Here is a 23,720-nt window from a genome sequence, read left to right on the forward strand (position 1 = left end):
GAAACTATAGTGACGTGGTGTTTGGCCAGAGCGATGTGGATGGTAGTCAGGCCACTCCCCTTCATAGCACACAGTGCCCTCTGTCTTGTCAGTCGATACACGGTGTCAGGGTTACCCAGGGCAAAGCAAACTGGTTTGACATGTCCAGGTTGACATTGACATGTCATTTGAAGCTATGCCCTAGTAGTAGGCTACTTTCTGGGGGGAAACAATTTTGTCATTGAAGAAAATACACTAGGCTCTTGTATTACCCTGGCTGGCTGGCATAGTACTGTAGGTACCCTGGTATAGTACTGTAGGAAAACCTGGTATAGTACTGTAGGTACCCTGGTATAGTACTGTAGGTACCCTGGCATAGTACTGTAGGTACCCTGGCTGGCTGGCATAGTACTGTAGGTACCCTGGCTGGCAGGCATAGTACTGTTGGTACCCTGGCATAGTACTGTAGGTACCCTGGTATAGTACTGTAGGTACCCTGGTATAGTACTGTAGGTACCCTGGTATAGTACTGTAGGTACCCTGGTATAGTACTGTAGGTACCCTGGCATAGTACTGTAGGTACCCTGGCATAGTACTGTAGGTACCCTGGCATAGTACTGTCGGTACCATGGTATAGTACTGTCGGTACCATGGCATAGTACTGTAGGTACCCTGGTATAGTACTGTAGGTACCCTGGCATAGTACTGTAGGTACCCTGGCATAGTACTGTAGGTACCCTGGCTGGCAGGCATAGTACTGTAGGTACCCTGGCTGGCTGGCATAGTACTGTAGGTACCCTGGCTGGCTGGCATAGTGCTGTAGGTATCCTGGCTGGCATAGTGCTGTAGGTATCCTGGCTGGCTGGTAGAGTACTGTAGGTATCCTGGCTGGCTGGTAGAGTACTGTAGGTATCCTGGCTGGCTGGCATAGTGCTGTAGGTATCCTGGCTGGCATAGTACTGTAGGTACCCTGGCTGGCTGGTAGAGTACTGTAGGTACCCTGGCTGGCTGGCATAGTACTGTAGGTATCCTGGCTGGTATAGTACTGTAGGTACCCTGGCTGGCTGGCATAGTACTGTAGGTACCCTGGCTGGCATAGTACTGTAGGTATCCTGGCTGGTATAGTACTGTAGGTACCCTGGCATAGTACTGTAGGTATCCTGGCTGGTATAGTACTGTAGGTACCCTGGCATAGTACTGTAGGTACCCTGGCTGGCTGGCATAGTACTGTAGGTACCCTGGCTGGCTGGTAGAATACTGTAGGTACCCTGGCTGGCATAGTACTGTAGGTATCCTGGCTGGTATAGTACTGTAGGTACCCTGGCATAGTACTGTAGGTATCCTGGCTGGTATAGTACTGTAGGTACCCTGGCATAGTACTGTAGGTACCCTGGCTGGCTGGCATAGTACTGTAGGTACCCTGGCTGGCTGGTAGAGTACTGTAGATACCCTGGCTGGTATAGTACTGTAGGTACCCTGGTATAGTACTGTAGGTATCCTGGCATAGTACTGTAGGTACCCTGGTATAGTACTGTAGGTACCCTGGCATAGTACTGTAGGTACCCTGGCATAGTACTGTAGGTACCCTGGCATAGTACTGTAGGTACCCTGGTATAGTGCTGTAGGTACCCTGGCTGGCAGGTATAGTACTGTAGGTACCCTGGCATAGTACTGTAGGTACCCTGGCATAGTACTGTAGGTACCCTGGCATAGTACTGTAGGTACCCTGGCATAGTACTGTAGGTACCCTGGCATAGTACTGTAGGTACCCTGGCTGGCAGAGTACTGTAGGTACTCTGCCAGCCTGTTATGGCTGTTATAGTGCTGTAGGTACCCTGGCTGACTGGTATAGTACTGTAGGTACCCTGGCTGGTATAGTACTGTAGGTACCCTGGCTGACTGGTATAGTACTGTAGGTACCCTGGCTGGTATAGTACTGTAGGTATCCTGGCTGGTATAGTACTGTAGGTACCCTGGCTGGTATAGTACTGTAGGTACCCTGGCTGTTATAGTACTGTAGGTACCCTGGGTGACTGGTATAGTACTGTAGGTACCCTGGCTGTTATAGTGCTGTAGGTACCCTGGCTGGTATAGTACTGTAGGTACCCTGGCTGGCTTGGTATAGTACTGTAGGTACCCTGGGTGACTGGTATAGTACTGTAGGTACCCTGGCTGGTATACTACTGTAGGTACCCTGGCTGGTATAGTACTGTAGGTACCCTGGCTGGTATAGTACTGTAGGTATCCTGGCTGACTGGTATAGTACTGTAGGTACCCTGGCTGGCTGGTATAGTACTGTAGGTACCCTGGCTGGCTGGTATAGTACTGTAGGTACCCTGGCTGGCTGGTATAGTACTGTAGGTACCCTGGTATAGTACTGTAGGTACCCTGGCTGGCTGGTATAGTACTGTAGGTACCCTGGCTGGCTGGTATAGTACTGTAGGTACCCTGGTATAGTACTGTAGGTACCCTGGCTGGCTGGTATAGTACTGTAGGTACCCTGGCTGGCTGGTATAGTACTGTAGGTACCCTGGCTGGCTGGTATAGTACTGTAGGTACCCTGGCTGGTATAGTACTGTAGGTACCCTGGCTGGTATAGTACTGTAGGTACCCTGGCTGGCTGGTATAGTACTGTAGTTTATTTGAATTCCATTTTTTATTTTTGTGAGCTCAATACTCACATTCCACAGTTTCTCTAGAGATAAATCAGATCCAGACTGAACTGTGCGATGTGGTAGGGAGTTGTAGTTTCCAACAGGCCGATATTCTACATAGTTTAGTGCATCAAAACGTGGTAATGAACTACAATGACTATAATCCATTGAGCAACTACTTGTCTGGTATGTGCGTTTTTTTTTCTTTTCACACCTGCTTCAAAAGAGGCAAAAGAATGCGTTGTCTTGATGGGATGTAGCGAGCAGCTGTTGCTTCGTCAGGTATCTCTAACTGAAAATACATGATCTAAGTAATTAATAGTTGGCATTCAGCAGTCATAAAAGTATGCCTTACTTACTTTGAAGAACTACTAAAATATGAATTTTGTCAGAAAGCATAGGGAGGAGCTCTATAGAGATGAGATGACTTGGAATGAAATAATAAAGTCATCAAATAAAAAAAATGTAAAATACACAACAACTGAAATATGTTATTAAAGTAAAGTACTGTGAATAAATGATGGTTAATAAGGGATCAGCAGTAATGGACATCACTACCATCATGGGACTAATTCATTGTTTTATTCTGTGTTGTTACAGCACTCATCCCAAATCATCGAAACCGTGATTTATTTTTTAAGCAAGCCTCAAAAAGCAATAAGCACTCAGCAAGGTGGAGTGTGCAAAGTGCACATTTTGGGATAAGGGTAGAGAAATTGGGACACAACCCTAGTGCACCCAGAGGAACGCAGTGCACTATAAAGAGAATAGGGTGCCCTCTGGGATGCACCCCGAGTCACGTTATACACTGTTACAACGCCTATAGAGCACATTGACATGTCGGTTTGGGATAGAACCTGCTGGACACACAGTGAAATGCATGTAACTAACTCGCTGCAGACGCGTCACCAGACACTGGTACAACGCCTATAGAGCACATTGACATGTCGGTTTGGGATAGAACCTGCTGGACACACAGTGAAATGCACGGTAACTAACTCGCTGCAGACGCGTCACCAGACACTGGTACAACGCCTATAGAGCACATTGACATGTCGGTTTGGGATAGAACCTGCTGGACACACAGTGAAATGCACGGTAACTAACTCGCTGCAGACGCGTCACCAGACACTGTTTGCATACGGGAGGTCAAACTTCCCCTTGATGGGGAGAGAAGCCATTAGGTCATATTATTTATTGATCCTAAATGGGCTGAAAAACTACAAGTTAACTGAATTAGCAGGGTTTTAATGTTTGATAGGGTGGGGTTTAACTCAATTTTATCTGATCCATTCTGTTCTGTCACTACATTTGTTAATCTTATTGCATTTAAAAAATATACTACTATCTAATGTTTGCAGTACCATTAGCTACAATAGGCAGAGTGCCTTACTGCAAATAGGTCCCCTAAAATAAACATACCTTGTCTGTTCTTGCAGGGTCAGATGGGGTTCCACAAAGAACTTGACTCTGAGCTTCAGTCTGCAGGGAGACAGGTTATCCATCTGTTGGGAGATCCTGTTCCTGAGATTCAACCACAAACTCTCCCCTTTGCTTCCACAGAACTGAAGCCCAAAGTAATCCACCTCTATTATTCCCAGTTTCCGACAGACCTGTGAGTCAAAACAATAGAACAACCCACTTCACTAAAGAAGTCAATGCCTCATAAAGACTGGTAGTTAAATACAACGTTACATGTACTACGCTGTTGATACATTGTTACAAGTGTACGTACACGTTAACTTTTATTCAAATTCTCAAAATATTTACAGAAACCAAAATGATTAAAACTGCATTAATTTGCAACCCCAACACACAGATACTAACAACATGGAATAAAATAGACTTGAATGGTACCTTGTGTAAACAGTCCTCTCCATTAGCCTTCGAATCAACATCCACCTCCATCACCATCGAGTCCGGTCGCGTGATATGGCAAAGCATTTTTATTTGTCTGTATGTTTGCAATAGTTGTCCTATAGTAGTTTAATCTATCGATACACTTACACTTTACAGGAAAACCAAACATTCAAACTTTACAGTCCATGGACTGATCAGGCCGTGTCCAAAAATACAACCGTGGGATTTTATATGGCTCGGAGAGTAAAACACCGCCCCCTTCATTCAACGAACTTCTCAACAACCAATCAGTGTAAACACACAGACGTAAACAAGGTTTTTGTCGCCACCTACCGGGTTGTTCATTCTAACCATGTTACCTGTTCATTCATATAAAACCGCTTTTAGAAGCTATGCTACACACACAAATATTCATGTAAACTCACAATCATTTTACCCTCAAAATATTCAGAAATGTGTTATTTTAACATTTTGATGTACCTAATGAATGGCTTCCTGTGTTCTATGTGAAAGAATGTCGGCTGCGAATAGCTGCGCAACCCTGATTCTACTCAACAACCCCACTGCATGTTGACACTTGACTGCGTCTGGAAAACAGCTGAGCAAAGACCAAACAACAACCATCTATCAGACTTTAGCTACTTATAGAAGTATACAATCTGAACATTGACCCGTAGCTTAACATGGCACTTGAGGAATATTCACAAAGAAGCTAGCTAATACAGTTAATGCGAAGAGAAGAAAAAAAACGGATTTGCAGTTTGGAAGAAACCAGGAAGATGTTTGAGAATTTCAAAGAAAGGTTGCAGACGGTGCAGCAAGATTTCACAACGGGGTTTGTATTAAAGCTACTTTTATAGCTAATGCCTCATTCATGGCCCTATGTATTGTGACCCTGCCTGTTCTGACATTTCTGTATTAGCAATTTAAAAAACCATCTACGTTAATTAGCTCGCTAGTTTCTCCCTCTTTGCCAGCATGGCTGAAAGGCTATCTATCTAGCTGGATGTAACTGTGTGGGACGAAACCACCGAACAAGTTTTGCGTAACTAACTAATACTAAACACAAAACACACCCAGGCTGGCAGTAAATGAAAACCATGAATTTAGATGCTGCCACAGCTTATTGATACAGTTAGCTAACTACAGCTAGCTAAGTTGATTACATTCAGCTGACCATCATGTGATGGAAGTGAGAGAGACATTCTGGACTGGAACCTGATGCCGGAAGAGTGAAGCAGAACAAGTCTCAGCAAATATTTATGGCTCCCTATATATTGCACTACTTTGGGTTCTGGTATAAATTAGTTCACTATATAGAGAATAGGGTGCCATTTAGGAAACAGACAAAGTGTCTACTGTCATCCAATGAATATTGACATTGCTGTGACGGCTGTCCCACATATACATGTTGATTTACCTGCTCACATCTTTATCATTTCCCTTTAGGATGAAGACTCTGAGTGACAAATCAAAGGAGGCCAAAGTAAAGCAGAAACACAGGTAAGGCAGTCCTGTATCCATAGTGGCTCAGAGTTGGAGTCATAAAATTAAAAAAAGTTGATTTATTAACTTAACTGAGTGATGATGTAATATCAGGTTGGCCTTTAAGATCATAATGAATATAGACTATATGGACAGAGAGGACCTGATCTTAGGTGCTTTATGAATACGGCCCAGGAGTACCAGTCAAGTCATCCATTTACATCTACTTTCATTCTCTTATATCCTCTTCATTGTCTATTTCCCTTAATGACTCATTTCCTGTCTCTCAACAGACATGAACATCTGACACAGTTTTCTGCTGGAGTAGAACTGCTCAGTCGGTAGGTGTTGCTCTCATTGGATATAACTTTGGACCAGGCCCCACAGGTCTCTTTGGATCAGGCTCCACAGGTCTCTTTGGACCAGGCCCCACAGGTCTCTTTGGACCAGGCCCCACAGGTCTCTTTGGACCAGGCCCCACAGGTCTCTTTGGACCAGGCCCCACGGGTCTCTTTGGACCAGGCCCCACAGGTCTCTTTGGACCAGGCCCCACAGGTCTCTTTGGATCAGGCCCCACAGGTCTCTTTGGACCAGGCCCCACAGGTCTCTTTGGACCAGGCCCCACAGGTCTCTTTGGACCAGGCCCCACAGGTCTCTTTGGACCAGGCCCCACAGGTCTCTTTGGACCAGGTCCCACAGGTCTCTTTGGACCAGGTCCCACAGGGTCTAAATTATTGCACAATATAGGGAATAGTGTGCCATTTGTGATGCAGACATTGAAACACTAATAAAACACAAGGCCTCGTTTGTTTCATTAGTTTCTTGTCTTTCAAAGGTACGAAGACACCTGGGTGACTCTCCACAGAAAAGCTAAAGACTGTGCGAAAGCTGGAGAGGTTTGTATGAACTGTAGCTCAATGTATTAATTAGACAACAATAATAATACATAGGAACATCTCACCTTCTCTCTCTCGTCTGTCTTCTCTCTCTCGTTTGTCTTCTCTCTCTCTCATCTCTCTCTCTCTCTCATCTGTCTTCTCTCTCTCTCTCATCTGTCTTCTCTCTCTCTCTCGTCTGTCTTCTCTCTCTCGTCTGTCTTCTCTCTCTCGTCTGTCTTCTCTCTCTCGTCTGTCTTCTCTCTCTCGTCTGTCTTCTCTCTCTCTCATCTCTCTCTCTCTCATCTGTCTTCTCTCTCTCGTCTGTCTTCTCTCGTCTTGTCTTCTCTCTCGTCTGTCTTCTCTCTCTCGTCTGTCTTCTCTCTCCCTCGTCTGTCTTCTCTCTCTCTCTCTCGTCTGTCTTCTCTCTCTCTCTCTCTCGTCTGTCTTCTCTCTCTCTCTCTCTCGTCTGTCTTCTCTCTCTCTCTCTCTCGTCTGTCTTCTCTCTCTCTCTCTCGTCTGTCTTCTCTCTCTCTCTCTCGTCTGTCTTCTCTCTCTCGTCTGTCTTCTCTCTCTCTCTCTCGTCTGTCTTCTCTCTCTCTCTCTCGTCTGTCTTCTCTCTCTCTCGTCTGTCTTCTCTCTCTCTCTCTCGTCTGTCTTCTCTCTCGTCTGTCTTCTCTCTTTCTCTCGCTCGTCTGTCTTCTCTCTCTCTCGTCTTCTCTCTCTTTCTCTCTCGTCGGTCTCTCTCGTCTTCTCTCTCTCATCTTCTCTCTCTTTCTCTCTCTCGTCTGTCTCTCTCTCTCGTCTTGTCTTCTCTTTCTGTATGTCTCTGTATGTCTCAGACAGTGGATGGAGAGGTGGTGATGCTGTCTGCACACTGGGAGAAGAGAAGAGCAGCAGTGGTGGAACTACAGGAACAACTACAGCAGATCCCAGGCTTCCTCACAGACCTGGAGACGTGCACCAACCGCATCGGTGAGTCACTATGTCTGAGTTTAGAGTCTTCACTCTTCTGCTCAAGTGTGTACTTGCACACTCTTTCTCGCATGGATTTTACAATGGTGGAAACTCTCCAGACAATGCTTACACCAAGTGCACACTTGGGAGGAAGAGGGTGGAAATTCAGGACGTAGCCTAAGTATCATAGACTGCACCAGGAAACCTTTAGGACCAGTCAACAGTGGATCCTATTATAGTGGAGAGAAATGTCACAATTACTGAATGTCAATGCCACTCTTCATTAAAAATTAATTTTGGGGGGACCTTTTGTTACCATTGTTGTAGAGTAGGTTGATGTCAGAGGTGTTTATGACGGGCTGAGCTGTGTTCACCTTGAGAGAGCGGTGGTATTGTAGGGCACCAGCTGCCACGGCCTGCCTGTTACCTGTGGTGCTTCAGCTGGCAGTGGGGTAATAACAGCTACTGGTGCCAACATGGTGAAGGGGGGGTTGGTAGACAACAACAGAGACAACGGGAAAAGATGAAGCCTTTTTACACATGGCTAGTTTGAAACACAACACGTTTATAGTCTAAGGGGACGGATCTGACATCAAATCTGACTTCAGAATCAGATTCCCAAGCCACCTCTGTAGGTAGCTTGACCTACTTCCTCATCATATACCATATAGCACGGAGTAGTCTTCGATACTTTCTGTATTATTCCATGCAGTGGCCTTTACCAGTATGTATCGGTCTTCTCTAAATAGTTTCTAGTTTTGTACATTGTTCATGGAATTGGAACCCTCCTCCCCTGCCCTGCCCTGAATAGTCAGTAGTGACGGAGACTCCTCCCCTACCCTGAAAAGTCAGTAGTGACGGAGACTCCTCCCCTCCCTGAAAAGTCAGTAGTGACGGAGATCTCATCAGGATAATAATCTGTCTCTGTTGTAGTGTACCCTGTGATTTGTCACTGGCCATAGGGTGTGTTCTCCTAATGCCATTGATTTCCTGTTGATTCGCCAGATGTCTTCAAGCCTGAGCCCAAAACTGCCAAGCCCAAAATGTGGACATTAGAGCAAACAACCCTTAGATTTGTAGTTTATTTTAACTCACTGTTCAGTGCTGGTTGTGCTGTAATCCATGTTAGATAGTAGTTGGACTGTTTAGAACTCTGAGGACTTTCATTCCATCATTCTAGAATGGGTGTCTCCTGTCTCAGCCAATGAGTTGCACGTGATGTGAATTCTAGCGAGCACATGGGGAATTCCAGTGTGAACAGACTGAGAGATGTGTTCTAGGAAGGTGAAAGAAGTTGAATATAATTCAGTGGATTTAACTTTATTTAGAACATTTACATTTGTAAGATTTGTTCCTGCCCTGTATAGAGTTCCAGATATTGCCTCAAAAATGGCACATTTCCTTTTATGTTGTCTTTGCCTTTGGACAGTGATAGTGGTTGGGCTCCCGAGTGGCGCAGCGGTCTCAGGTTAGGTGAGGGTTTGGCCGGGGTAAGCTGTCATTGTAAATAATAATTTGTTCTTAACTGACTTGCCTAGTTAAATATTTTTTTTTATTAATAAATAGTGTTCCAAGTACAAACAGTTTCCCTATATGACCACCATATGTCAGTGTTCACTTGTGTTTCAGTAGTGTAGTGAATAATAGTTCCTTTGTGTTTTATTGGAATTATTCACATGAAAATGTTATACAGAGTCTGGCAACAGTCTCCCAGCAGCAGATGGACAGAGTCTGGCAACAGTCTCCCAGCAGCAGATGGACAGAGTCTGGCAACAGTCTCCCAGCAGCAGATGGACAGAGTCTGGCAACAGTCTCCCAGCAGCAGTTGGACAGAGTCTGGCAACAGTCTCCCAGCAGCAGTTGGACAGAGTCTGGCAACAGTCTCCCAGCAGCAGTTGGACAGAGTCTGGCAACAGTCTCCCAGCAGCAGTTGGACAGACACAACAGTCTCCCAGCAGCAGTTGGACAGAGTCTGGCAACATTCTCCCAGCAGAAGTTGGACAGAGTCTGGCAACAGTCTCCCAGCAGCAGTTGGACAGACACAACAGTCTCCCAGCAGCAGTTGGACAGAGTCTGGCAACAGTCTCCCAGCAGCAGTTGGACAGAGTCTGGCAACAGTCTCCCAGCAGCAGTTGGACAGAGTCTGGCAACAGTCTCCCAGCAGCAGTTGGACAGAGTCTGGCAACAGTCTCCCAGCAGCAGTTGGACAGAGTCTGGCAACAGTCTCCCAGCAGCAGTTGGACAGACACAACAATGAGATACAGCTTCACAGCACAATGAAGTTGTCATGACAATAGTTCCATCAGGTAGCCTAGCAGTAAAAAGCTTTGGGACAGTAACTGAAAAGTTGCTGGTTTGAATCTGCTGATGTGCTCTTGAGCAAGGCACTTTAACCCTAACTGCTCCTGTAAGTCGCTCTGGATGACTAAAATGACTAAATGTAATATGTTCCCTCTGCCACATACAGCCCACCTGGAGGCAGACTTTGAGGAGCTGGAGAGCCGGCTGATGTACCTGGACAACCTGTGTGGTCAGTGTGAGCAGCAGCGTTTCAGACACTTCCAGGTCCTGCAGCTGGAGAACTACAAGAAGAAAAAGAGGTAGGTTTTCCGTTCTCTCTGACCTCAGGATTTTACAACATAATAACATTGTGGTCATTTGTCCTGGCTAATACTCCACTTCACGTGACAACCAGCCTCCAACTCTATATCCCTGAGTTAATGTCTGATATGAAAACAGGTTCACCACTTGATGCACCACTGTGTTGCGTCCAGATGGATTCTTCAGTATTATAACATAGTATCATACCGGCCCAGGAAAAACAAGCAGCAGGGTCAGAATACTGTGGGAAATGTGACATTTCAGACATTTAAAAAAAAATATATATATTTTCCAAAAACATCTATATCTGTTTTTGCTTTGTCATTATGGGATATTGTGTGTAGATTGACGAGGGAATAAAAAACAAATCCATTTTAGACTAAGGTTGTATCGTAAACAAAATGTGGAGAAACTCATTGGGTCTGAATACTTTCTAAATGCACTGTATGAACAAGCTCCACATATAATCTGCTGATGGCTATCATTATCACATAGTCACAGGAAAAAACCTTACTGAATCTACAAGCTGTACTTGTAGCTGCTCATTTGTGACAGATAGCTAGTGTCCTGTCCAGGGGGTGTACTGGTACATCAAGCTGCCTCACTACAGAAACAGGAGATAGACTAGTGTCCTGTCCAGGGGGTTGTTGTGTCTTTGGCTATGCCGGATTAAGTGATATGCCATGCTATTCTATAAAATCATTTTTCTGTAAATAATATTACCTGATTAAGCTAATCAGGTAAATAATTAACTAGGAAGGTGGGGCACCACGAAATAATGTTTATAGAGCTGTTGTCTTCCGAGTAAACTCTTAAAGACCTGGTAATCTTTAACGTCAGTAGCAGTCAATATTTAATCCTCACCTTATTTAGTCTCATCTGAAAGTTGTAAATTCTCATCTTCATGAAACCTGGCTAACAAGTTGAATCAGCAACACAACATTTGGTTTAATTATTTATTTACTATATACTAATCACACAGAATTACATATACACAGAATGAATCATACATTGATGGACCTGGTGAACGGAGCCGATACAGCGGCTGGTTACACAAAGAAAAGGGGCTGGGTTTGAGTGAAAGAGCGGGAAGACTGAGTAACAAAGGGAGAAGCTATGCTATCGTAAATACAGTATCTTATGCATTCTAAATTACCGCCTATTTGAGAAAGGAAAATGCAAGAAATATTTACTCTGAGCTCTGCTTCGGTAGATTGGTCGTAGATGGTAGGCCGGGTTGTCCTTTGAAGACTGTCTAGTGATGAACTGGAGCGTGGTAGAATGGATACTCTGTCCGTCCTCTCCTAGCCCACGTTTAGCGGGCGGAGGGGGTAGCACTTCTTTAGTGAATAACAGTTCAAAGTTCACACCAAGTTGCCACACTTTAAGCTCGTGCTATATTCTGGCTGGTATAGTCAAAATTCATGAGAGACAGAAATCTTGCTTGTTTGTAGGTGACCAAATACTTATTTTCCACCATAATTTTCAAATAAATTCATAAAAAATCCTACAATGTGATTTTTTAAAATATTCTTTTCTCTCTCATTTTGTCTGTCATAGTTTAAGTGTTCCTATGATGAAAATTACAGGCCTCTCATCTTTTTAAGTGGGAGAACTTGCACATTTGGTGGCTGACTAAATACTTTTTTGCCCCACTGTATGACCCATTGACGTTGTATATCCTAAAATATTCACATCTGTGGGGGAAATTGGATACTTCATAGAAACGTGTACAGAAAGCGATGTACTGTCATTGCTGCTTAAGCCTTTCTGCACCTCGGTAGAAAAGCCTTTACAGCTGCAATCCTCCAGCGGCATTGTCCTCTTATCTGTGATGTGGGATTATTATTCTGTACGCCTTGAGGTTCTCATTACGGTGTGATGCTGCCTGACAGTTTACCAAGATGCACAAAGCTGCTTCTTCAATTCCACTGTTGTTACGCCGTCAGAAACTGCCAGGTCTATTTGATGGCGTGTCCACTAGACTACAGTCATCATTAAGAGCCCAGTGCTTCATTTGTCAATGTGAGCGTGAGAGTGGGCAGAACCTGGGGAGTTCTGAGGTTCACCTTCTATAATAAAGCATTGCATGCATATCACCGTATTGGCATAGAGCAGTGGAGTAGAGATACCTACTGACATAACACACATGGGGACATTTTTAGTAGCCCGGGGTCCTTTTATAAACACATTACATGAAGTCGTCTTTTTACATGACTGGAGACTGACAGAATCTTGTTTTAATACCACACCTGATGGAGACTGACAGAATCTTGTTTTAATACCACACCTGATGGAGACTGACAGAATCTTGTTTTAATACCACACCTGATGGAGACTGACATAATCTTGTTTTAATACCACACCTGATGGAGACTGACAATCTTGTTTTAATACCACACACCTGATGGAGACTGACAGAATCTTGTTTTAATACCACACCTGATGGAGACTGACATAATCTTGTTTTAATACCACACCTGATGGAGACTGACATAATCTTGTTTTAATACCACACACCTGATGGAGACTGACAGAATGTTGTTTTAATATCACACACCTGATGGAGACTGACAGAATGTTGTTTTAATATCACACCTGATGGAGACTGACAGAATGTTGTTTTAATGTCACACCTTATGGAGACTGACAGAATCTTGTTTTAATACCACACCTGATGGAGACTGACAGAATCTTGTTTTAATACCACACACCTGATGGAGACTGACAGAATGTTGTTTTAATATCACACCTGATGGAGACTGACAGAATGTTGTTTTAATATCACACCAGATGGAGACTGACATAATCTTGTTTTAATATCACACACCTGATGGAGACTGACAGAATGTTGTTTTAATATCACACCTGATGGAGACTGACAGAATCTTGTTTTAATATCACACCTGATGGAGACTGACATAATCTTGTTTTAATATCACACCTGATGGAGACTGACATAATCTTGTTTTAATACCACACCTGATGGAGACTGACAATCTTGTTTTAATACCACACACCTGATGGAGACTGACAGAATCTTGTTTTAATACCACACCTGATGGAGACTGACAGAATCTTGTTTTAATACCACACCTGATGGAGACTGACATAATCTTGTTTTAATACCACACACCTGATGGAGACTGACAGAATCTTGTTTTAATACCACACACCTGATGGAGACGGCAGGCTACTATGACACTGAGAATCTGAGATCAATAAAACCACCTTGGCCTCCCGGGTGGCGCAGTGGTTAAGGGCGCTGTACTGCAGCGCCAGCTGCACCACTAGAGACTCTGGGTTCGCGTCCAGGCTCTGTCGTAACCGGCCGCGACCGGGAGGTCCGTGGGACGACGCACAATTGGCCTTGCGTCGTCCTTGTTAGGGAGGGTTTGGCTGGTAGGGATATCCTTGTCTCATCGCGCACCAGCGACTCCTGTGGCGGGCCGGGCGCAGTGCACGCTAACCAGGTCGCCAAGTGCATGGTGTTTCCTCCGACACATTGGTGCGGCTGGCTTCTGGGTTGGAGGCGCGCTGTGTTAAGAAGCAGTGCGGCTTGGTTGGGATTCGATCCAGGGACTGTAGTGATGCCGCTTGCACTAAGATGCAGTGCCTTAGACTGCTGCGTCACTCGGGAGCCCAGTTTCACTGAATCACTCACTGATGAGCAGCTCACTCTCTGGTGATTGACGACGCGCTCGTGTCAAAAGCTTCTCTCTCTCTTCTTGTAAAACAATATTTGGAAGTAGATCTAATATGTTGGTAGCCTACAGTGTTTTCAGCAGGAGCCATTTGCTTTCCAACCTGTGTTTTCACTGACAGATTTGCCTCACGTTCCCGACTGTAGGCTATTTCTTTTTATTGGGCTACAGTCCACAGCTAGTGGTCCTCTGTGGCTAAATGATAGTCCTTTTTATTGGGCTACAGTCCACAGCTAGTGGTCCTCTGTGGCTAAATGACAGTCCTTTTTATTGGGCTACAGTCCACAGCTAGTGGTCCTCTGTGGCTAAATGATAGTCCTTTTTATTGGGCTACAGTCCACAGCTAGTGGTCCTCTGTGGCTAAATGATAGTCCTTTTTATTGGGCTACAGTCCACAGCTAGTGGTCCTCTGTGGCTAAATGACAGTCCTTTTTATTGGGCTACAGTCCACAGCTAGTGGTCCTCTGTGGCTAAATGACAGTCCTTTTTATTGGGCTACAGTCCACAGCTAGTGGTCCTCTGTGGCTAAATGATAGTCCTTTTTATTGGGCTACAGTCCACAGCTAGTGGTCCTCTGTGGCTAAATGATAGTCCTTTTTATTGGGCTACAGTCCACAGCTAGTGGTCCTCTGTGGCTAAATGATAGTCCTTTTTATTGGGCTACTGTCCACAGCTAGTGGTCCTCTGTGGCTAAATGATAGTCCTTTTTATTGGGCTACAGTCCACAGCTAGTGGTCCTCTGTGGCTAAATGATAGTCCTTTTTATTGGGCTACAGTCCACAGCTAGTGGTCCTCTGTGGCTAAATGACAGTCCTTTTTATTGGGCTACAGTCCACAGCTAGTGGTCCTCTGTGGCTAAATGATAGTCCTTTTTATTGGGCTACAGTCCACAGCTAGTGGTCCTCTGTGGCTAAATGATAGTCCTTTTTATTGGGCTACAGTCCACAGCTAGTGGTCCTCTGTGGCTAAATGACAGTCCTTTTTATTGGGCTACAGTCCACAGCTAGTGGTCCTCTGTGGCTAAATGATAGTCCTTTTTATTGGGCTACAGTCCACAGCTAGTGGTCCTCTGTGGCTAAATGATAGTCCTTTTTATTGGGCTACAGTCCACAGCTAGTGGTCCTCTGTGGCTAAATGACAGTCCTTTTTATTGGGCTACAGTCCACAGCTAGTGGTCCTCTGTGGCTAAATGATAGTCCTTTTTATTGGGCTACAGTCCACAGCTAGTGGTCCTCTGTGGCTAAATGACAGTCCTTTTTATTGGGCTACAGTCCACAGCTAGTGGTCCTCTGTGGCTAAATGACAGTCCTTTTTATTGGGCTACAGTCCACAGCTAGTGGTCCTCTGTGGCTAAATGATAGTCCTTTTTATTGGGCTACAGTCCACAGCTAGTGGTCCTCTGTGGCTAAATGACAGTCCTTTTTATTGTGCTACAGTCCACAGCTAGTGGTCCTCTGTGGCTAAATGATAGTCCTTTTTATTGTGCTACAGTCCACAGCTAGTGGTCCTCTGTGGCTAAATGACAGTCCTTTTTATTGTGCTACAGTCCACAGCTAGTGGTCCTCTGTGGCTAAATGACAGTCCTTTTTATTGGGCTACAGTCCACAGCTAGTGGTCCTCTGTGGCTAAATGATAGTCCTTCTCATGCTGTACCAGGCTGTTCTGAATGTTCTGAATTTCTTTCTGAACAGGAATTCTATAACTTTGGTAAATGTATTTCCATGAACCAGGGTGGCTCGTTCAGAACCCTTCACGTGGCTATGATTCTATAAGGAAATAAATGATGAAGTGCAATGCGGTTAAGAGGTTAATTAAAGGTTTTTTGACCTTTTATTTAACGAGGCAAGTCAGTTGAGAACAAATTCTTATTTTCAATGACGGCCTAGGAACAGTGGGTCAACTGCCTTGTTCAGGGGCAGAACGACAGATTTGTACCTTGTCAGCTCGGGGTTTGAACTTGTAACCTTCCGGTTACCACTGGGAGGGAGGGAGGGAGGGAGGGAGGGAGGGAGGGAGGGAGGGAGTGAGGGAGGGAGGGAGGGAGTGAGGGAGGGAGGGAGGGAGGGAGTGAGGGAGTGAGGGAGTGAGGGAGTGAGGGAGGGAGTGAGTGAGTGAGTGAGTGAGTGAGTGAGTGAGTGAGTGAGTGAGTGAGTGAGTGAGTGAGTGAGTGAGTGAGTGAGTGAGTGAGTGAGTGAGTGAGTGAGTGAGTGAGTGAGTGAGTGAGTGAGTGAGTTTCACGTTCAGTGATTTATGTGAGACAAAATGAAGCGGCATCCGTTGAAAGGAAAACAACATGCCTGTTATTCATGTCAGGCCTTGGCATTATAGTGCTTCTAGTCGTCCGGGTTTGGCCGGGGTAGGCAGTCAGGATGAATAACAATTTGTTCTTAACTGACTTGCGTACTAAAATAAAGGTTAAATAAAAAGATTTGTGTTTTTAGTTGTACTTTGCCATTAAACAGCCATTAAATAGCCCTGGCTGTTAAGTGATGTGTAAACCCAGACATCTGAAAGACTTTGTTTCTGGCCTTGATTCACAGATGGGAGGTTATTGTTCATCTGAGGGTAGAGACTAGAGAGAGGAGCTGATGGGAGGTTATTGTTCATCTGAGGGTGTAGACTAGAGAGAGGAGCTGATGGGAGGTTACTGTTCATCTGAGGGTAGAGACTAGGGAGAGAGAGGAGCTGATGGGAGGTTATTGTTCATCTGAGGGTAGAGACTAGAGAGAGGAGCTGATGGGAGGTTATTGTTCATCTGAGGGTATAGACTAGAGAGAGAGAGAGAGAGAGGAGCTGATGGGAGGTTATTGTTCATCTGAGGGTAGAGACTAGAGAGAGGAGCTGATGGGAGGTTATTGTTCATCTGAGGGTATAGACTAGAGAGAGAGAGAGAGAGAGGAGCTGATGGGAGGTTATTGTTCATCTGAGGGTAGAGACTAGAGAGAGGAGCTGAACTCTGCTGTATCTGAATGAAGCTTTAGAATGAGCATCATGTAGTTATAGACTCAATGATGGACTGACTGTAGCAGCACTTTGCAGTAGTTGTTAAATGAAAAGCATGTTACAATTGAAATGTCTTGCTGTTATTTCTGGTCCTGCAGGAACAAGCTGTAAAGACTCCTTCACAGAGCGTGAGGGACACTAGTGAAAAGACTCCTTCACAGAGCGTGAGGGACACTAGTGAAAAGACTCCTTCACAGAGCGTGAGGGACACTAGTGTAAAGACTCCTTCACAGAGCGTGAGGGACACTAGTGTAAAGACTCCTTCACAGAGCGTGAGGGACACTAGTGAAAAGACTCCTTCACAGAGCGTGAGGGACACTAGTGTAAAGACTCCTTCACAGAGCGTGAGGGACACTAGTGTAATGACTCCTTCACAGAGCGTGAGGGACACTAGTGAAAAGACTGCTTCACAGAGTGTGAGGGACACTAGTGTAAAGACTCCTTCACAGAGTGTGAGGGACACTAGTGTAAAGACTCCTTCACAGAGCGTGAGGGACACTAGTGTAAAGACTCCTTCACAGAGCGTGAGGGACACTAGTGTAAAGACTCCTTCACAGAGCGTGAGGGACACTAGTGTAAAGACTCCTTCACAGAGCGTGAGGGACACTAGTGTAAAGACTCCTTCACAGAGCGTGAGGGACACTAGTGTAAAGACTCCTTCACAGAGCGTGAGGGACACTAGTGTAAAGACTCCTTCACAGAGCGTGAGGGACACTAGTGTAAAGACTCCTTCACAGAGCGTGAGGGACACTAGTGTAAAGACTCCTTCACAGAGCGTGAGGGACACTAGTGTAAAGACTCCTTCACAGAGCGTGAGGGACACTAGTGAAAAGACTGCTTCTAACTGTTGTTCCTATTTTCTTTCACAGGAAAGAGCTGGAGTCTCTCAAAGGTAAGAACCCATCTAAACAGAACCCATCTAAACAGAACCCATCTAAACAGAACAGTATTCTGTACAGTCAGTAAGATGTCTAAACAGAACAGTATTCTGTACAGTCAGTAAGATGTCTAAACAGAACAGTATTCTGTACAGTCAGTAAGATCCCCTCTAAACAGAACAGTATTCTGTACAGTCTGTAAGATGTCCTCTAAACAGAACAGTATTCTGTACAGTCAGTAAGATGTCCTCTAAACAGAACAGTATTGTCAGTAAGAGTATCGTCACAAGCTGCGTCACATTGACCTCTCTGTCATAATGAACCTCTCTGTCATAATGAACCTCTCAGCAGGAATATCCTGGTTCTGGTATGGATCTTCATGCTACATTACAACGTTACTTCACCTCCAATAGAATGAACAGTGTGACATTACAACGTTACGTTACCTCCAATAGAATGAACAGTGCTACATTACAACGTTACTTCACCTCCAATAGAATGAACAGTGCTACATTACAACGTTACGTTACCTCCAATAGAATGAACAGTGCTACATTACAACGTTACTTCACCTCCAATAGAATGAACAGTGCGACATTACTTTACGTCACCTCCAATAGAATGAACAGTGCTACATTACAACGTTTCTTCACCTCCAATAGAATGAACAGTGCTACATTACAACGTTACTTCACCTCCAATAGAATGAACAGTGTGACATTACAACGTTACGTCACCTCCAATAGAATGAACAGTGCTACATTACAACATTACGTCGCCTCCAATAGAATGAACAGTGTGACATTACAACGTTACGTTACCTCCAATAGAATGAACAGTGCTACATTACAACGTTACTTCACCTCCAATAGAATGAACAGTGCGACATTACAACGTGCCCCCCCCCCCCCCCCCCCCCCAGGGAATAAAATATGTTTCACAGCTATAAACACAGTATTCTCACAGAATAGCTAGTTGTGATGTTATCGAAGCGAACATGATGAGATTCCCTTGTTGGAGGCAGTTTACTGGCTCCCAGGCTGAATCCCAAAGGACACCCTGTTCTCTATATAGTGCCTTGCTTTTGACCAGAGGTCCTGGTCGTGCACTAAATAGGGAATAGAGTGTCATTTGGGACGCAGACACAGTGAGAGTCAGGGAGGGGGGGAGAGATGATGTGGGAGGGGAGGAGGAGGGAGGGAGGAGGGGAGGAGGAGGGGAGGGGGAGGAGAGATGATGTGGGAGGAGAGGAGGAGGAGGAGGAGGAGGGGAGGAGAGATGATGTGGGAGAGGGGGGGGGGGGGGGGAGGAGAGATGATGTAGGAGGAGGAGGGGAGGAGAGATGATGTGGGAGGGGGGGAGGAGGAGGAGGGGAGGAGAGATGATGTAGGAGGAGGAGGGGAGGAGAGATGATGTGGGAGGGGAGGAGGAGGGGAGGAGAGATGATGTGGGAGGGGAGGAGGAGGGGAGGAGAGATGATGTGGGAGGGGAGGAGGAGGGGAGGAGAGATGATGTGGGAGGGGAGGAGGAGGGGAGGAGAGATGATGTGGGAGGGGAGGAGGAGGGGAGGAGAGATGGATCAACCTGACTGTAAAGGTCTGCCTGACAGTGATGTGTCCAGAAACGAGTTTGACGCTAGAAGCTTAGTTCTGTCCAGTGTCTATAATGAATCATTCATGAGCCATTCAATAACCACTTTACTAGTGTGTGTGTGGTACTAAAAAAGAAAATAGCGATTTGGATGTTGCTATGCAAGAGTTGCGTTCTCAGGATATGAATAATGGAAGGGGATCAATGAGTGTGTCTGTTGTGGTCTTTTAAACAGGTAGGCTGTTCTCTGTGAAGTGTAATTGTCCATGGATATTCTCATCTGGAAATGTTACGTGGTAGAATACATATTGTTTTTGTTTAGTTAATATTCATACATGGCTTTCATTGTTTATATTTGTGGCTTTTATTCCGTATTAACATATAAATTAAACCGAATGGGCCAGAATAGCAGTAAGACACAAGATTTTAGCTTCAGGGGCTACATTTCCTTGAAATTCTCCTCGCCTCATTATGCATGACGTTAATTTCCTGTTGTAGCCAGGATGGGAACTGCTTAGAACACCCCACCACCTTGCTATTTTTAGTCGGAGTGATCTATCACATTAGATACACCACAGAGATCATGTCACAATAAGGAGTTAAAGAAAGGAAAGAAAGAAAGGAATTAGATAGTCGTTTGTCCCCTCCAGCGAGCTGAGACATAAATTGCATCTCTTTTCAGAGATTTATATTTTATATGTCTGTTCTCTACACTTTTACATTTGTTTAGTCAGTGTTTGTATCCCAAATAGCACCCAATACCCTATATAGTGCACTATTTTTGGCCTTGGGCCCTGGTCAATAGGGTGCCATTTGGGATGCTACCTTGAAGCAGTGTGGTCTTGTTCAGTACTGCAGGAGCAGATCCTTTCTAGTAGAAAGAGAGAGAGAGCTGCTGAGCTAATGTGAGATTAAACTAAAGGCTTGAGTCTTGACCGCAGACGGAACGGGCGTGACCGTGTCTTGACCGCAGACGGAACGGGCGTGACCGTGTCTTGACCGCAGACGGAACGGGCGTGACCGTGTCTTGACCGCAGACTGAACGGGCGTGACCGTGTCTTGACCGCAGACTGAACGGGCGTGACCGTGTCTTGACCGCAGACTGAACGGGCGTGACCGTGTCTTGACCGCAGACTGAACGGGCGTGACCGTGTCTTGACCGCAGACGGAACGGGCGTGACCGCAGACTGAACGGGCGTGACCGTGTCTTGACCGCAGACTGAACGGGCGTGACTGTGTCTTGACCGCAGACTGAACGGGCGTGACCGTGTCTTGACCGCAGACGGAACGGGCGTGACCGTGTCTTGACCGCAGACTGAACGGGCGTGACCGTGTCTTGACCGCAGACTGAACGGGCGTGACCGTGTCTTGACCGCAGACGGAACGGGCGTGACCGTGTCTTGACCGCAGACGGAACGGGCGTGACCGTGTCTTGACCGCAGACGGAACGGACGGGAGAGACTGTTCTAAGTTCAGTCACAGAATCTATTCCGCTGTCAGGGATCTTAACTAAAGACATGGGAGTTTTTGTGGTTCTTTTATAGAAACTCATCTAGCTAGGTGCAATGAATTTCTAATGCAGTAGGTGTGTCAATCCCTCCTCCACAGTAGTCTCTATAGAGATCAATCTCAATCAATATCTCTTATGAGCTTCTCTTCAGCAAAAAGAGCATTTTAACTCGACTTGGAAGAGCACCATACATTTACTGTATCTTTATATAGCAAATGCCGAGGATAAGGTTAATTACCTGATCATTTGCATAGCATTATGATATGCAGATTGTACAGTAGCTCAGTGGTTCCCAAACATTTTCACAGAGGATTAAATCAAATGTATTTATATAGCCCTTTGTACATCAACTGATATCTCAAAGTGCTGTACAGAAACCCAGCCTAAAACCCCAAACAGCAAGCAATGCAGGTGTAGAAGCACGGTGGCTAGGAAAAACTCCCTAGAAAGGCCAGAACCTAGGAAGAAACCTTTGTTCCTTGGGGAACGTGACACATCTATTTCTATGGGCACAACCACTGGCCACGACACATTGTTCACACGCCTCTTGTTGGCGGAGAGAACATTTAGCAGTTTTAAAGCAAATTCCTTGCAATTTTCTGGGCATTTCTGAACCTGGACGTTATAAATAGCTGTCTAAGGCAGTGGTCCTAGGATGATCAAAGGAAATTGGATGCAGCTGAGCTCAATTTGGAGTGTCGTGGCAAAGAGGTGCGAATGAGATATTTGTGTTTTTAATTTTCAATAAATTTGCAGATGTTTCTCAACATGTTTTCACTTTGTCATTATTGTGTATAGATGGGTGAGGGGGAAAAATATATATTTAATCCGTTTTGAATTCAGGCTGTAACACAACAAAATGTGGCATGTCGGAAGGCACTGTGGCCTACCACTTCATGGCTGAGCCGTTGTTGCTCCTATATGTTTTCACTTCACAAAAACAGCACTTAAAGTTGACCGGGGCAGGTCTAGCAGGGTAGACATTTGATGAACTTTGGGGGGTGGGGGACAACAACAAGGGAGGGGGACAACAACAAGGGGGGGACAACAACAAGTTAATTGGCAGGTTGTTTAGTGCACTACTTCCAAAAGCAGTGCACTATGTAGGGAAGAGGGTGGCATTTATGATGCAGCCTAGGTTTCCCACTATCTGTCTTTATTATTAGAAGCCCCTCCCTCTCTTGTGAGTAGTGAGTGGTACACTCCCAGGCAGCCCTCCCCATCTTGTGAGAAGTGAGTGGTACACTCCCAGGCAGCCCTCCCCCTCTTGTGAGAAGTGAGTGGTACACTCCCGGGCAGCCCTCCCCCTCTTGTGAGAAGTGAGTGGTACACTCCCGGGCAGACCTCCCCCTCTTGTGAGAAGTGAGTGGTACACTCCCAGGCAGACCTCCCCCTCTTGTGAGAAGTGAGTGGTACACTCCCAGGCAGCTCTCCCTCTCTTGTGAGTGGTACACTCCCAGGCAGCCCTCCCCCTATTGTGAGAAGTGAGTGGTACACTCCCAGGCAGCTGTCCCCCCCTCTTGTGAGAAGTGAGTGGTACACTCCCAGGCAGCCCTCCCATCCTCTCTTCTCACCACTACAGCAGTGTCTCCTCAGCCTGGCAGTACTGCACGTGCTCCCTCACAGCATCGCGGTGTGTGTGTGTTTGGCAGCACAGAAGCGTTATCCGTCCGAGCGAGGTAGTGTGTAACCACTCTGTCGATGCAGAATGGGGGGTTAGCTGTAGTGGTGATATAGCCGTGGCATAGCTGAGCGTCTGGTCTCGCTCTCCGCTCGGGGTCTGGGCCGGCCTGGGTCGTCACGATCACCAGGACACCAGACATGTCCTCTCCAGGGAGCAGCTCCAGGAACTCCTGTAGGTTACAATGCTTTTCTCCTCTCTGTCTCTCTCTCTCATTTTTCTCTCGTTTTTTTTCTCTCTGTTATGTCTCTCCATTTTCCTCTTTCTTTGTCTGTCTCTCTCTCCATGTCCCTCTCTTTATGTCTTCATGTCTGTCTCTCTCCATGTCCCTGTCTTTATGTCTTCATGTCTGTCTCTCTCCATGTCCCTGTCTTTATGTCTTCATGTCTGTCTCTCTCTCCATGTCCCTCTCTTTATGTCTTCATGTCTGTCTCTCTCCATGTCCCTGTCTTTATGTCTTCATGTCTGTCTCTCTCTCCATGTCCCTCTCTTTATGTCTTCATGTCTGTCTCTCTCCATGTCCCTGTCTTTATGTCTTCATGTCTGTCTCTCTCTCCATGTCCCTGTCTTTATGTCTTCATGTCTGTCTCTCTCCCTCTCTTTGTCTGTCTCTCTCTCCATGTCCCTGTCTTTGTCTTCATGTCTGTCTCTCTCTCCATGTCCCTCTCTTTATGTCTTCATGTCTGTCTCTCTCTCCATGTCCCTGTCTTTGTCTTCATGTCTGTCTGTCTCTCTCTCCATGTCCCTGTATTTGTCTTCATGTCTGTCTCTCTCCATGTCCATCTCTTTATGTCTTCATGTCTGTCACTCTCCATGTCCATCTCTTTATGTCTTCATGTCTGTCTCTCTCCCTCTCTTTGTCTGTCTCTCTCTCCATGTCCCTGTCTTTATGTCTTCATGTCTGTCTCTCTCCCTCTCTTTGTCTGTCTCTCTCTCCATGTCC

The 23,720-nt window shown here is 45.6% G+C and overlaps 2 protein-coding genes across 2 annotated transcripts in view; one reads left to right on the forward strand and one right to left on the reverse strand.

The window, feature by feature from the left end:
* LOC109887225 (E3 ubiquitin-protein ligase MYLIP-A) overlaps positions 1 to 4,940 on the reverse strand; it is a 31,878-nt gene extending 26,938 nt beyond the window's left edge. The window contains exons 1-2 of the mRNA XM_031820866.1: positions 4,491 to 4,940; positions 4,056 to 4,246 (exon numbers count right to left, since the gene is read on the reverse strand). Coding sequence (XP_031676726.1) covers positions 4,056 to 4,246; positions 4,491 to 4,577 — 278 coding nt within the window. The 5' untranslated portion in view covers positions 4,578 to 4,940. The remainder of the gene's footprint in view (positions 1 to 4,055; positions 4,247 to 4,490) is intronic.
* Positions 4,941 to 5,031: 91 nt separating this feature from the next.
* The window catches only part of LOC109878848 (dysbindin-A-like), a 36,037-nt gene continuing 17,348 nt past the window's right edge, over positions 5,032 to 23,720 (forward strand). Inside the window, exons 1-7 of the mRNA XM_031820867.1 lie at positions 5,032 to 5,328; positions 5,943 to 5,996; positions 6,272 to 6,319; positions 6,814 to 6,874; positions 7,696 to 7,828; positions 10,278 to 10,410; positions 17,988 to 18,010. Coding sequence (XP_031676727.1) covers positions 5,222 to 5,328; positions 5,943 to 5,996; positions 6,272 to 6,319; positions 6,814 to 6,874; positions 7,696 to 7,828; positions 10,278 to 10,410; positions 17,988 to 18,010 — 559 coding nt within the window. The 5' untranslated portion in view covers positions 5,032 to 5,221. The remainder of the gene's footprint in view (positions 5,329 to 5,942; positions 5,997 to 6,271; positions 6,320 to 6,813; positions 6,875 to 7,695; positions 7,829 to 10,277; positions 10,411 to 17,987; positions 18,011 to 23,720) is intronic.

Source organism: Oncorhynchus kisutch, unplaced genomic scaffold (genome assembly GCF_002021735.2).
Source record: "Oncorhynchus kisutch isolate 150728-3 unplaced genomic scaffold, Okis_V2 scaffold3711, whole genome shotgun sequence".
NCBI classification, from domain to species: Eukaryota; Metazoa; Chordata; class Actinopteri; order Salmoniformes; family Salmonidae; genus Oncorhynchus; species Oncorhynchus kisutch.